At 39.3% G+C, this 15,420-nt stretch overlaps 1 protein-coding gene across 3 annotated transcripts; it reads left to right on the top strand.

Annotated features, from left to right (window-relative positions):
• Positions 1 to 493: 493 nt before the first annotated feature.
• On the top strand, positions 494 to 13,970 carry rorca (RAR-related orphan receptor C a). Of its 3 annotated transcripts, XR_007187387.1 has the most exons (11): positions 918 to 3,402; positions 6,056 to 6,141; positions 7,043 to 7,184; positions 7,400 to 7,855; positions 8,196 to 8,317; positions 8,579 to 8,711; positions 9,246 to 9,353; positions 9,693 to 9,803; positions 9,912 to 10,024; positions 10,228 to 10,313; positions 10,961 to 11,099. XR_007187387.1 is itself a non-coding variant. In XM_048209119.1 (10 exons), exons 1-10 carry the CDS (start codon positions 872 to 874, stop codon positions 11,120 to 11,122), a joined length of 1,440 nt encoding a protein of 479 aa, XP_048065076.1. In that variant the 5' UTR covers positions 494 to 871; the 3' UTR covers positions 11,123 to 13,970. The 3 variants fall into 3 exon arrangements, 2 of the variants coding, with proteins under 2 accessions (XP_048065076.1, XP_048065075.1); XM_048209119.1 differs by lacking the exons at positions 918 to 3,402; positions 10,228 to 10,313 and adding an exon at positions 494 to 878 and having other exon boundaries at positions 10,961 to 13,970; XM_048209118.1 differs by lacking the exon at positions 10,228 to 10,313 and having other exon boundaries at positions 923 to 3,402; positions 10,961 to 13,970.
• Positions 13,971 to 15,420: the final 1,450 nt, after the last annotated feature.

Below are 15,420 nucleotides of genomic sequence, written 5' to 3'. Positions count from 1 at the left end.
CTGCATTTTGGAGTGATTATGATTAAATGTTATTTGAAGAGAATAAGACCAATTTTAGTTGTTAAAACCACAAATTGACCTATAAAACTTTAAAACTTATCTATAGGCTACATCTCTGTAGTATAATTAATTAATAACATAATAACATAATTAATGCTGGTTTGTTTTAAACCAATAGGCCTAGAATTTACATCACTTTCTCTTGCCTTTTCACCTTGTTTTTGAATGATTTGACTATTTATCAGGTACAGTTGTGTTGAAAGCCTCGGTAGCAGTCAATTAAAGCACATTTGGTTCTGTGAGGAAGGAAAAGAAAGCTGTGATGTTTTCCACCGGGCGCTGTGCTGTAATCGCAAACAATCGCAGCCGCAGGAACCGCGAGCCCGCGAGAGATTCCCACGATACTGTTGTGGTGACACACTGCCACACTTTCCCACGCGCGCTCTCGAACTCTGGCACACGGATCCTCCTTAAAGCGCGTGTCAGAGTGCGGGAGCGCGCGCCGCTGCCTGGGGGCACGAGGCGGGCCAGTGAAGCGAGATCATGTGAGAGTCCACGCGCCGAAAGTAGGTTAGACTACAGAGAAGCGCAGAAGCAGAGAGAGGGAAAGAGAAGAGGGCATCATTTTATTGCATAGCCGACAAGAGCGCGCATTTACGCAGGGAAAAAAAGCCTATGATGGAGCGGAATTTACTCTGAACAACCGGATAAGAAGAGCAAGTAGGCAGTGCAATAACTTATGAGTTTTAGTTGTTATTTTCTTACAACTGCTCTGTTTTGGAGTTTTTAAAATTTTCACCTGAGTTTTACTTTCGGCGCTGTACAAATGTGCTGGAGTTATATTATCATTCGCAGATAATATAGCATCAAAATGAGAGGTAAGTTAAAGAAAAATGCATTTATATAAACAAAATAATACTGTCTAATAATTGAAAGAAAACTGTCACTTTGACAGCGATGATAGTGATTGGGTTTGCTTTGATGTTGCACGAACTGCGCAAAGTTTTAACCAAAGTAAAGCACGAGCAAGCGCGCAAAATATCGCTCAGATAATCTGCAACTGTTGGTTGTTTGTAACGTTTCTTGACTACTTTGATGGTTTCTCGCCACTCAGATATATACTGAATATAACCAGTACACGGAAATCATAAACTTTGCATAGCTCTGTTTGGTTTCTTCACTTGCAAGCGTGAAAGGGAAGCGATGAACGTCATGTAGGAAACGTCTCTCTGTGTTGCCATGTCCGCTTTTTATAAGCCACTTTGGGATGTTTTTTTTTTTCTTCTTTTTCTTTCATAAATTCTCATAAATACGGCTAGTTAATGTTTTGGCGTTTTTGTCAAAATATAGTCGCGCATGTAAATATGAAAATGCATAATTTGGCTAAATATATGGATATGAAAGAGGTGTATTTAATAAATCAGAAGGCCAGTTGTATGTGAAACATTTAAGGGATATACTCGTTGAAATGACGTACTTTGCAGCAAGTTACAACTTAGATATGTGTAGCTAATTTATGCATTTTGCTAGAATAAATCTGCTATTTAAATCAAGCAATTCTCTTTTCTCCAATATTTGCTTATTTTGAGGAAAAAAGGGCAAGTTGTGTTTATTATGTTTTTGTTAGACCAGGTTGTGTTGTTTTTCTTGCGAGATTTGGCAACACTCGTCTCACTGTAGTTACTGTTAACTGCCGCTAAGCGTACCTCATTATGTAAGAATCAAACAACGTATTTGAACATACTTAAAATGTATTAATCACTAGGTATTTTTATTTGAACTGTATGCTTACTTAATGGAAAGTTCAAATACTGTATTATGGTCGTGCGCAAAGTTGATATGCCTTTGGTCACGTATGTACAAGCTCTTAACCGCCATGTTGAACTTGAGCTCCGCTGAATGTTAGTGTCTTTATCGTGATAAAGCTTATCAGTAAGTTCAGGGGAGATTCTCTGCTTGTCAGTATGTGAGCTGCTGGGGCACAGGGAGTGGGGGTGTATCTGCTGCGTGTTGTTGTTTTTCAGTCTCAGCATGGCTGCCGGTGTGACAGTGTATCTGCTCCATTGACCTACTTCTCTCATTGAGGATTACACAGCATATTACAGCACTGAGAGAACTGGTCAGTTTTAAGATCGGTTAATTGTTTTCCTTATTGGCATCTTATTTTAACCTTTACCCAGTGCTGAATCTCAGCATGCCAAACAGCGTGATGGCCAACGGTAAACAGACGTTAAACCTGAAATGCTGTATGAAGGAAACAGCGCCTGCTTTGGTGCGAATGCGTAACAACAAGGGCTCAGTGAAGCTCGGTTGCGTGTGACTTCAGATTTATTAACTGTACTAGAGATTGTAATAGTGTTTATATATCCTAATAATGTTATATTCTGGAATTAGTTATATTTATGCGTTGCCACTGGAATGTGCAGACTTTTGTAAGAGTTTCATCACTGAAATTCACAGAAGGTGCTGAATGGAAACTAAGTAGAATCGACAAAATGATTGTTATATATTCAGTATGTTTCTTTTGACTTTATTCATGGTCCAGAGGAAGGACACTCTTCTACATGCAGAGTGCTGTAGCTTATAAGCCACCATGGCTTTGAAGACTTAGGCAATGAGCAGTCTATAAATGAATGCTGAGCAGCTTAATGCAGTGGCACTTTGACACCTGCCCGTGGAGTTTCCATTCATTTAAACCACAACTTAAACCCAGGCGATGGGAGAATGTGACCAGCCACTTGATCTATGAGGGATTAAAATCAACTTTTGCATGAAAAAATGAAAGATTTTCAGGAGTTTCCTCAGAGAATGGTTTAACAATTAGTTAAACCATTGAACCATAATTGTTACACACCTAAGGTGTATTGTTATGGTGTTTTAGTTAGTACATCTTATATAAAATCATATTTTTCCATGACTCGTGGCTCATTAATAATAATAATAATGACCAAGCAATTTACATAATCTTAATGTTTTCAAACAGATTTGTCTAAAAATCCTATTTTGAATGAGACTTTTATTGTTTTCTTATCCCTGCAGGCATCAAGATAATTAATGCCCATCAAGAGTTACCTTACACTCCCTATCAGCTCATGTTTTTCAACTTGGTGTTGTTACTTATACCAAAGAATTACTCAATCCCTCTGTGCATATTTAAAGAGAGTCTTGCGGTGTCATTTCACAATCTCAATTTACTTAGTATAGGTAGGTCACTTTTAAGTGATGTGTGGGACAGGAAAAATCATTACTGCCGACCACAAAACTGCTTTGAAATCTCACATATGCGTAAGCGGATGCAAATGGGAACCTGTTTGCGTGAGATCAAAGTAAACTTGGCTGGTGGGGACACAGAGCAGGCTCTGAAATTTGCTCTAATATGGACTACGCACACGAATCTCACAGGTTAGCTAAACACTCATGCAAATGCAAAGTGCATGGCAAACGGGACCTTTGGACATTGCCGAACAAAGTTGTTTGATTATGTGAGATAAAAGGGCAAAGTCTCTGCATTTGTCTTGGGTTTTTCCCAGCATCACGCAGTGAAACTGCTGACTGGTGTTCGATGGACTGACATACTGACTAAGTGACATAGAGTGGCCCAAAGAGAGGAGATAAGAAGAGCTAGATTACTAACCCCAGCTTTCCCGATAAACATAGCACTCTAATAAATCTCCTCTTAATTAGTTTTTCGTCAGTCTGACTGTTTGCCTCCGGCTTCTACAGCAGTGCTAAGCAAACAAGAGCTGTTTGATATACTTTTCATTTGACTAAGTGTTTATGGGAGATTGGCTTGATATGTTATGAATAATGGCGTTAAAAAAGATGTTTTAATTTTTTTTAGGTGATAAATGAAGATGTTTACCTTTATACACAGCCTAAATGTCAAAGGTCAGGAGACTGTATTACCAAAACAACAGGCAGGGATGTTTCCGGTGATTCTGTCATCCTTTTTGACCTAAAATATTTAGTAAATGATATATTTATTCTCATTTTTCATTAATAAATTGACCAGAATTCATTGATGTTATGCCAAAAAGCTGTGATGCTTAAGCCATACTTCCTTGTAGTCAGTTCAGTGTGCTTTTACCTGTCATTTTGCAATGTGAGAGTCGCAATATGAAAGGTTTTGTTTTGCATTATGAATGTGTGTGTATATATAAAAACATATCTGACGCATAACATGGTAAAACCAAGGCTTGATAAATTCAACCTCCAGCCACCATGCACAGAAGCCATAGCTTAAAATAGTTTTATGTGAGAGCTCCGAGACAGCTGGGACTGTGCTCAAATTCTTGACAGGCTGCCACATGTTGAGGGCAAGTGTAAGTTACAGTGCCCCAAATGAGTGTACTGTTACTGTAGATATTTCAAATGTGCAAAAGTCATAAATCAGGCCCATGCCATTACATAAAATGTGCCTCTTGATCTTATGTCTCAGATAAAAAGGTTAATCAAAGTTGCCTGTGAAGGCTTTGATTTGTCTGAAACTAAAATGATGGGTTTTCCTGATAATATGATGGTCTTTGATTTTATGGTTCCACCTTAAACATGCCAAGAGAGGGGGGAAAAAAAGGAAAAACAAAAAAATGTAATCAGATTACAGCGCTTGCCAGGCTACCGCACAAGCGCCTCCCTCGGCTCAGTAGGAAAGTGTGTCAGTAGAACAGCTCAGCCACATAGCCTGACCGTGCTACGCAGGTGAGTGGCATGTGAGCGGGCGAGTCAGAATCAAAGCTACTCTGTCACGAGCCAATGGGAATGTGGGAGGGGCGGGATCGAGGAATACTCGTCACTGCGTTGCTAGGGTGATCTCCTCTGAATGAGTGTGTTCATGGAATGTAGCCAGACAGCAGTTATATAACACAGGGAGGGTGGGGGCCAGGGGCTCAGAATGGGGTAGAAGGAAAGAGAGCGAGCGAAAAAGAATGAATATGTTCCATTTAGTAATTTCACTGACATATTGCATTATGGAATAAACTTTATTTTCTTACTCAGTGTCTGAGAGTGCATCAGGAGATTGTTTATCAGCCTAGCTTCTGGATATGTCAGGCAGACGTGTCTTTCCTTCCCTCTCTTTTTCCCCGCTCTCGACCTCCATTGCTCTCATGCGACGCACACACATCAGCTAGCATTCGGCCTGAAGTGTGAGTCCTCATGTCATTATCCCTGGACAGCCGGTTCTCTTTGTCACAACACATTAGCCGTTACCTAAGATATTGCGTCATTGCGTAAAACATATTAATGACATTTCCTACATCCAGATCACCTGAGAGGACTGCGTTGCCTTGAAATAGCCTTTATTGGGATTCATTCTGTATCATTTGATTCATCTGCAATAGGTAAAAGTTGTTAACCTTAGGCCACTCCAAATGGAGGCCACTCCAAACCATTCCCTGCTGTTCAGGGAATGGTGCTTCTGCTTGGATAAACGGTATAATGAAAAGAACAGCTTGTTTTAATGGGATATAGAGGACTTACTTGTGCACATTTTGGTGTATGTACTCAGTTTTGTTTGGTTCTAATGCACTCTTTGCACTCAAAGGCGCTATTCATGAACCTGCAGCTGTTTATAATTCCCACACAGAGCATCACAATCCGCTTAATTCCAGCGCAACTGTGCCAAGCAGAGAGCAAGCTTTGTTTATAAAGCTGTTTTTGATTCTGTAGTCCAAGGACTTGTGTTATTATGTCATCCTGAGTGGGTCAAAACCTTGAGTCTTTGAATATGAGCTGTAGCGCTTGACCCCGCTCATTGTGCATTAGCTGTTCATTATTACTATTGAAAGAATATGACACTAACAAAGTTTCCACGTCCCTGTGAGAGTCAAACCAGACCTTCAGGCTCTGTGCCGGCCTAGATTTCTTTTATGTTATCGAACGATTGCTCAAAGATCAATGGGTCAAACAAAGAGTGCTGCTGTAGCTCGCTTTAGAACTGTTACGTAGATAGCAGATGGCTTTCAATGCTTTGTGCTTTGAGCCAGGACTCTGGCTGTGTGCTGGATAAGTGTAGGATAACTCTAGCTAATGTTTCAACCACTTCTCCCTCTCTTAGCTCAAATCGAAGTAATCCCATGCAAGATTTGTGGGGACAAATCATCGGGCATCCACTATGGGGTGATCACTTGTGAAGGCTGCAAGGTAAGTGAGCTTCCTTTCATTCATCTTTCCTTTTGCTCAGTAAGGCTTAAAGGGATAGTTCACCCAAAAATTACAATTCTCAAATGTCATTCCGAATGTGTCTTTCTTCTGCGCAACACAAATGAAGATGTTTTTGTCCACACGGTGATAGTCAAAAGGGGCCTAAAACAACATTGAACCCCCTTGATTTTCATTATATGGACAAAGAACTGACATTATTAGAAATATCCTGTCCCACTGAAGAAAAAAATCATTCAGGTTTGTAATAACACGAGGGTGAGTAAATGATGATGGAATTCATTTTTGAGTGAGCTAACTTTTTAGGAGTTAGAGTTAGTTTAAAGGTTTCTGTTGATTGGTTTTCCATTACATTTTCCCATTGCTTGAGATAAAAAAAATAAACAGTGTTAAAGTATACAAGACTTGTTGAAATTCAGAGCACCTTGTAGTTACACCCTGATGACGTCTTCATACTGTTCCCTGAAACAGTAAACAATACAACCTCTTTATCTGATTGGCTTTCTGACCAGTCAGAAATCTCAGTCAGCTTGTATTTGTCCACAGGACACCGTCTGTGCCAGAGCTGATCTAGTGTTTCTAGTGTCTGAAAGTCTTTGCCAAATGCCAAATTTGTATTGAACCACATTACTCATCCATGTTTTCGAAACCACCATGACACATGGCATTAATAAATCATGATATAACTTCACTGGTGGCTGAATCTGTACAGATAGTCCTTGCGATTCCAATACTTTGAAAACAATGAAGTTTTAGAGTTAATTTAAAATGATTTTACAATGTAATCCTTGATGTAAGATTTAATCCTTAATTTATAAACATAGATGAAATAGAAATGTAGCCTCTTCTTGACTTTTTTTTTCTCCCTTTTTCATTCAACAAGGGCTTCTTTCGCCGAAGTCAGCAAAACAATGCGATATACTCCTGCTCGAGGCAGAGGAACTGTCTTATTGACCGAACCAATCGCAACCGCTGCCAGCACTGCCGTCTACAGAAGTGTCTGGCACTGGGCATGAGCCGCGATGGTGAGTCTATTCTTACTTGAGGGAATTTTCTTCTGGAAGTGGAGTCTCCTTGAGTTCTATTAAACACCACTGTGGTCTCAATGTGAATGTAAGGACTTTGTACAGCCAATGGCCACTGGCTATATGTGGTGTAATTTTTAGCTTGCTTGTCAGTTCTTATCAACAATCAAATCTAACGTTGTCTTTCTTTCAACACCCTCCTTATTTCTCTGCAGCGGTGAAGTTTGGCCGCATGTCAAAAAAGCAGCGCGACAGCCTCTATGCCGAGGTTCAGAAGCACCAGCAGTCCCAGGAGCGGGCAGGGGGTCTGAGCAATGGTGTACCCGGTCACAGTGGTGATGAGGCCGGGGAGAACGGCAGCAGCCATGGCCGGGCCTACAGCCGGGGCTCTAGCACCACCCTTAGCGATCTGGATGACATAACCACGCTACCAGACGGTCTTCTGTTTGATCTGCCGCTCACACCAGAGGAAGCTGCCGACTACTGCAGCCTAGAGCTGCTGGGGGGAAGCGGTGGCAGCAGTTCGTCCTCCCAAAGTTCTCCTGAGCCCAACAGACATGAATTTAGCGACATGACGCACATCAAACACGAGTACCAGACCCTGCATGAATCGGGACTCTTCACTCGCTCGTTACTCAACCCAACTGAAGGCTGTTCCTTGATGGAAATTGGTTAGTAGTACACTGTGTAATTAGGAATGTATGTTTTATTTTATTAACTACTGTTCAAAATTTAAGATTCATTAAGATTTTTTTTAATAATTTGAAAGAAGTCTCTTTCTCACAAAGGCTTGCCTTTTTTCATTTAAAAACAGTAATACTGTGAACTATTATTAAAAATTCGGTAACACTTTACAATAAGGTTCATTAGTTAAACATTAGTTAATGTATTCACTAATAAAATCTCTAATATCTGCCAATATATCATGTATCCCTACATGCTTCCATAGTTCTCAAATTTACGTGAAGATGTTATGCATGGTTAAATTGTAAAAATGTACCTTTCCTTTAGAACGGATTACGCAGAACGTGGTAAAATCCCACATCGAGACAAGTCAGTACAGCTCAGAAGAACTGAAGAGATTGGCTTGGACCCTCTATACACCTGAGGAGATACGTGTCTACCAAAACAAGGTATCTGTCAAATGCCAATGAGATGCATCACACTTTCTAATGTCATGGGGTGTAACGGCATGTTTTATGATATGTACATTGTGTCCTAGCAATTACCCAACCTTACATTCCACGTAAATGAATCCCATAGAATACAATAATTCCTAGTTCTAATTTTTTTAAGATCCTAATTAAAAGTGCATTAAAAAGTACGTCAAATGCATGTCATTATTGCGATCAGAAAATGGGTGGAGGAGTCTAACATGTATTTCCTTATTCAAGTCCACAGAGTTGTTGTGGCAGCAGTGTGCTGTGCACATCACGAACGCCATCCAGTATGTGGTAGAGTTTGCCAAGCGTATCTCTGGATTCATGGACTTGTGTCAAAATGACCAGATTATCCTTCTGAAAGCAGGTCAGCATCAACACTGTGCAGGACAGCAACCAAATCAGATACTGTTTTCCACATTAGTAAATACCTGCAGTATATATTCCTAAGTGCCCAGTTTATACCTTCTAATACAGTAATTTTACAGTATAATATTTGTATATTTGAGTTTAGACCATACGTATTCTTAGTTTCTCATCTGTGTTCTGACAATGGCTCTTTGTCATTTTCTCTCACCCTTTCTTCCCGTCTGTGTCCTCCCTTTGTGCATTGTGTGGTGTGCGTTTTACCCCATTTGTTATTTAAATGACAACAAAAAACCCTTGTCTTTTTTTTCTCTCTTTAAAACAACCATCATGCCATTCGATTGAATGTTGACATCACTATTCGTCTGTGAAAATGATGACTGTTTTAATGAATCCTCAATTTGAAAACATTTTTTAATTTGTTGTTTGTTTTCCTCTGTGTACGTGTGGAGCATTCGTTTGCCTGTCTCTCCCCTCTGCTTCCCTCAATCCTGCCTTTCCTTTGTCCATCTTCTATGTGGCGCTGACCATCCAGGCTGCTTGGACGTGCTATTGGTCCGAATGTGTCGGGCCTACAACCCAATCAACAACACGCTGTTGTTCGACGGAAAGTTCACAAGCCCGCAGCTCTTTAAAGCGCTCGGTGAGTCTCCTCCATAGACCTTTCACATAATTTAGCACTCTGTAGCATTTCAAAGGGCATGTTGTGTGCAATTAACTTGAGAAATGGTACACCAAGTGCTGTAAAATCAACTGATGAAGTCACGGTTCCTCTTTATATAGACCTAAACAAACATCAATTTAAATGGAAATTAAGTCAATTAAAATCTTTCAACAGGCTAAAGTTGGTTGGCTGTCTGTTTACCTTTTCCTTTTTTTATAGGGCAAATTACAATGTCATGAATTTTTATTAATGATTCTTGATTAATACTTATGCGTTGTTATATTTCATATATATTTTCTATATTTTCCCTGTCTGTAGGTTGTGATGATCTAGTGAACGCTGTGTTTGAGATGGCTAAAACCCTGAGCCGGCTACAGCTGTCTGAAGAGGAGATGGCTCTGTTTACTGCCACTGTGCTTCTGTCTCCAGGTAGTTTTACTATAACATTAATTTAAAGTAATCTTTAACTCTTACAGTCTTTCCAATGGATGCATAGCCAGACATTTGAGTTTACTCTTTCTCTAATTTGTTTCACAGACCGACCTTGGTTGACAGATGCTCAGAAGGTAAAGAAACTTCAGGAGAAGGTCTATGTTGCATTGCAACACTGTCTTCATAAAAGTGGTGCCCATGAGGAGAAACTGGCAAAGGTACTTGGAAAAAATCCAAAGAATGAATGGAAAAACAAGTTCATAATCTCACAGCTGTTAAATGTGAGAAAAGCAGGACTTTCAAAATAAACATATGCGATTAATATACATACTCATGCTGTTAACACGATTGTTCAGTTTAACATTTTAACTGTTTTATATTCTGTTTTAATTCTGATCAAAACCTTCTGAATTGACTGCAGAAGATTTGAACTACAAGAGTTCACCTTTCCAAACGTCTTGTTTGGAATACTTTATAAATCAAACCAAGATGGGACATTTAACTAAAGTCAGTTGCATTCTTTTATGGTGAAATTTAATTTAGATTTAAATTACATTTTATACAAGTGAGAGTGTCATCCAAGCAAATTTCCCTATAATTTGTTATACACATACCGTTCAAAAGTTTGATGTCAGTAAGATTATTTTTTTTGTAAAGATTAAAAAAAAACCTTTTAAATAAATTCTGTTCTTTTGAGCTTTATATTCAGAGAAATCTGTTTAAACTGTTTTTAACATTGATAATAACAGAATGATTTCTGAAGGATCATGTGACACTGAAGACTGGACTAATGGCTGCTAAAAGATTCAGCTTTTCCATTTCAGGAATTTACACAATATTACTGTATTTACTGTATTTTTGATTAAGTAAATGCAGCCTTGGTGAGCATAAAAGAGAGCATAAGAGAAAAAAATCTTACCAACCCTAAACTTTTGAATGGTAGTGTATATTATTATCATTATTATTACTATCATTAAAATTCATCAAGTCCCACAATGCTTTTCACCACAAAAACATTTAATCAAATTAAATAATTTTCTAAAATGATTTATTTTAGTCACCTGAAAGCCCTTTATTTTGTTTTTATTTTTGTAACAATGAAGTCATGTAGGAAAATGTTATAACTATCTTTTCTTTTTCTGTTTTCTCAATAGATGGTGTCCAAATTGCCCATGATGAAGTCTATTAGCAACCTCCATATTGATAAGCTGGAATTTTTCCGCCTCCTTCACCCAGAAACTGCCTACAACTTCCCTGCTCTCTACAGAGAGGTTTTCTGCAGCGAGATCAACTTCCCAGACTCCACTGAGGGCTAACATTCATTGAAGTGTCATAATGGCTCTGATGAGGGGTAGAGAAAGTTAAAGAAAGACAGGAAATGGAAATAGGAGGTAGATGGATATGTGTTTAAAAAAAAAACAGCAACACACTGACAATCTTGCACGTTACACTTTAGGACTCCATCTATAACCTCCCTCCTCATGGAGTGATTCACTCCTCTATTTGAACAGGACCCAGATTTCTTATAAGATGTTAAATGACAGCAGTCATTTAAGGTGCTGGTTACTATTACTCATGCTACCTACATATAGAGACTCAAACAGAGTACATGATGTATATTTGATTGAAAAGAGTACTCGATTAAACCTGGAGCTCAGATCTCCCTTAAAAATGAAGAGCTTGAAAAGTGGATATTTCCCTGCACCATTTTCCAAGTACTCTTAGGAAGAGAACTATGAATGTAACCCAACTGACGTGTGGCAAAGCCTCAGGATTAAGACAGAATGTATTATGTATTCCTGCCCCATATGTAAAACAAGCTCTTGAGACTTGGTTTCTGTAAAGGAACAGTTTTGAATCCATGAGAAACTGTTTAATGGGACCAATGCATACACGCCTGAGGTCGTAAACGCCACATGAGCACCTTCACGTTCACAGACTCAACACTAATGTACAGTGCACTGCACAGTGGTGTGTTGTCTTTTGAGCTCTTTATTTTTGCATATAAATTTAAAAGATGCAACTAAACTAACAAAAACCTCATCCTTATTACCCTTTCCCTCTCAAATGCCACTTGGATAAAGATAATATTTTGATATCCTCATTTGATCAGAAACCACGTGTATGTAGAACGATAGATGTATTTGAGAATATATTTATAAACAGAGCCTGTAGATAGCGTATGTAGGCAGAGGACTAACTAAATTGAAAGTTGCACCTTAGAGTGAATGTTCTCGAGCCCCTTCAAAGACTTTCCAACCATAGCTGTGGAATTCTGGACTGACATGGGGCTGGAGTTGGAATTGGAAAGACATGCTGATACAGGCGGACAGCACTTAAATACTCCACACAGAAAAAGGACTTTGCAGGAGCAGGACTTTGCTGTCGCCCCACATTAGAAGGCGGAAAGACAATGGCACTATGAGAGAGACTTTCTGAAGTCAGATCCTCCTTGTGAGCGTGTAGCAAAGCACTCAAACGGGGAACGCAAAGAAGACTGAAGTAAGCGGCTGGAAGGAACCATATATTCTTAGAGACAACGGACAACCTGAGCTCGCCGTCAATCGCGAGGATACCATAGAAATGTTGTAATTTGGACTCTTTCTGTTTCAGCTGTGAGGATAAATGGATTCACAGGCCATACCTCATGCTTTGCATTCTATCTGATGTGGGGATCAGTGTTGTGTTGTTGTGTGATTATTTTTTTCTCTTGTCATCCCTTTATCCTTTGTGTTCACATATAGCACAACTATTGGTTGACAGAGCCATCAGCTACCCCCCTGAGTTAGGGAATACTATGGTTAGTTTGTGTTCCAAAACTTTGCAGTTCAATACGAAGGACAAAAAAGTATCTGCTATCTGTCTGCAGTGTAATAGCAGCCTCCATTCTTCTGAGTCAGAAAGTCAAGATTGGTCTCAGGGGAGATTTAGAATACTGACTGAAGCTCCAAGGAGGTCTTTTCAAAAACCCTTTTGTGCCCATTTTCTAGCTTTGTGAGATGGCAGGGTATAAAAGAAGTTTTGAATGTTTGATAAGTATCAACCTCTAGTTTCCTGACAGTAACAAGCTCGCCTGATGTTTCATTTTTGCACTGCTGGAACAGTGCCTAGCTGTATATTTTCTTGTAAGATTTTATATAGTTGGTATAATACACATATTCTGGGTGCTTCATACAGTATCATAATGTCTGCTCGTGCAATAATCAGTCTTTCCATTTTTAGTATTTACGGCCCTCACAAGCCAAGGATCTCCTTGGATTTCATAAGCACTCCAGCTCAGATCATTTAACACCTCCTCGCTAAGCTCTACGCTCAAAGTTTTTTTTTATTATTATTATTATTTTTTTTACGCTTTTCTAGTAGGCCTATTAACCGACTTCAGTTGACGTGTGAAGGCGGAGAAAGATTGTAACAAAGTGCAAATACTTGGTATAAACCATTTAGATTTTTGTGGAGTGTAATTCGCAGCCCTACAAACTGCCACAAGCGTTCGCCCCGTCTTTGAGGGTAGTTCTGGAAGTGTGCGTTTACATCTACACTCAGTCACTCAGGGAGATAGCTGGGTTCTCTGTCCTAAAATGTCTTCAGTTAGCCTAGCAAGACACCTTGCACCAAATAGAAGACCTTAAACCTTGATCACTGTGTACGGTAACTTTTCTTGTGAATGTTAATTGCAGAAGTATCAAAGACTTTTACCCCTGTCTTATATCAGTGCTATTGGAGAACTTTTTCAGTTTGACTTGCTTAAAAAAAAAAAGAATAGGATCAAAACTATTTGAATCTAGTGTTGTTGTGTTTTTTATTTGTTTATTTTTGTGATTTTTTTTTTTTTTTCTTCTTCATTTTGGTCATTTTCTGTAACTGCTATTTTCTCACCCTTCTAGTGTCATCCTTTGTCTTGAAGAATTAAAATCCTATTTTTTTAAAGAGCATTTTTAAACAGAAATTCCCCTAAAAGAGTCCTCATTCTTTGCCATGATCCTTCTGTGGTTTCTGTTTTAACTTTATTTTTAAGTAAATAAATCATATTATAGATTTTAAGGAATATAATTTGATGGTATATTATGGATACAGAGAATAAAACAAACACATTAAAGAGGTATTATTGTACAATGAGGATAAAACACATGGATTACAGAATGTAATAAAAGTCTTTTTACTTTATACTGAGTGTTTTGTGGCTTTAAAAACTCCTAAAGGAACAATCCAATAAATATTTTTAATTTAGACATAAAATTAAAGACATAATGACATCAAAATCCCATATCTTATTTCATACACACACACACATATACATTGGGTATGGAAAGTATTCAGACCCCCTTAAATTTTTCACTCTTTGTTATATTGCAGCCATTTGCTAAAATCATTAAAGTTCATTTTTTTCCTCATTAATGTACACACAGCACCCCATATTGACAGAAAAACACAGAATTGTTGACATTTTTGCAGATTTATTAAAAAAGAAAAACTGAAATATCACATGGTCCTAAGTATTCAGACCCGTTGCTCAGTATTTAGTAGAAGCACCCTTTTGATCTAATACAGCCATGAGTCTTTTTGGGAAAGATGCAACAAATTTTTCACACCTGGATTTGGGGATCCTCCTTGCAGATCCTCTCCAGTTCTCTCAGGTTGGATGGTAAACATTGGTGGACAGCCATTTTTAGGTCTCTCCAGAGATGCTCAATTGGGTTTAAGTCAGGGCTCTGGCTGGGCCATTTAGGGTCATTGTCTTGTTGGAAGGTAAACCTTCGGCCCAGTCTGAGGTCCTGAGCACTCTGGAGAAGGTTTTCGTCCAGGATATCCCTGTACTTGGCCGCATTCATCTTTCCCTCGATTGCAACCAGTCGTCCTGTCCCTGCAGCTGAAAAACACCCCCACAGCATGATGCTGCCACCACCATGCTTCACTGTTGGGACTGTATTGGACAGGTGATGAGCAGTGCCTGGTTTTCTCCACACATACCGCTTAGAATTAAGGCCAAAAATCTTGGTCTCATCAGACCAGAGAATCTTATTTCTCACCATCTTGGAGTCCTTCAGGTGTTTTTTTAGCAAACTCCATGTGGGCTTTCATGTGTCTTGCACTGAGGAGAGGCTTCCGTCGGGCCACTCTGCCATAAAGCCCCGACTGGTGGAGGGCTGCAGTGATGGTTGACTTTCTACAACTTTCTCCCATCTCCCGACTGCATCTCTGGAGCTCAGCCACAGTGATCTTTGGGTTCTTCTTTACCTTTCTCACCAAGGCTCTTCTCCCCCGATAGCTCAGTTTGGCCAGACGGCCAGCTCTAGGAAGGGTTCTGGTCGTCCCAAATGTCTTCCATTTAAGGATTATGGAGGCCACTGTGCTCTTAGGAACCTTAAGTGCAGCAGAAATTTTTTTGTAACCATGGCCAGATCTGTGCCTTGCCACAATTCTGTCTCTGAGCTCTTCAGGCAGTTCCTTTGACCTCATGATTCTCATTTGCTCTGACATGCACTGTGAGCTGTAAGGTCTTATATAGACAGGTGTGTGGCTTTCCTAATCAAGTCCAATCAGTATAATCAAACACAGCTGGACTCAAATGAAGGTGTAGAACTATCTCAAGGATGATCAGAAGAAATGGACAGCA

This window comes from Megalobrama amblycephala, linkage group LG12 (assembly GCF_018812025.1).
Source record: "Megalobrama amblycephala isolate DHTTF-2021 linkage group LG12, ASM1881202v1, whole genome shotgun sequence".
Taxonomy (NCBI): Eukaryota; Metazoa; Chordata; class Actinopteri; order Cypriniformes; family Xenocyprididae; genus Megalobrama; species Megalobrama amblycephala.
The sequence above is the reverse complement of the archived record's forward strand: the minus strand, read 5'-3'. Positions and strand labels throughout refer to the sequence as shown.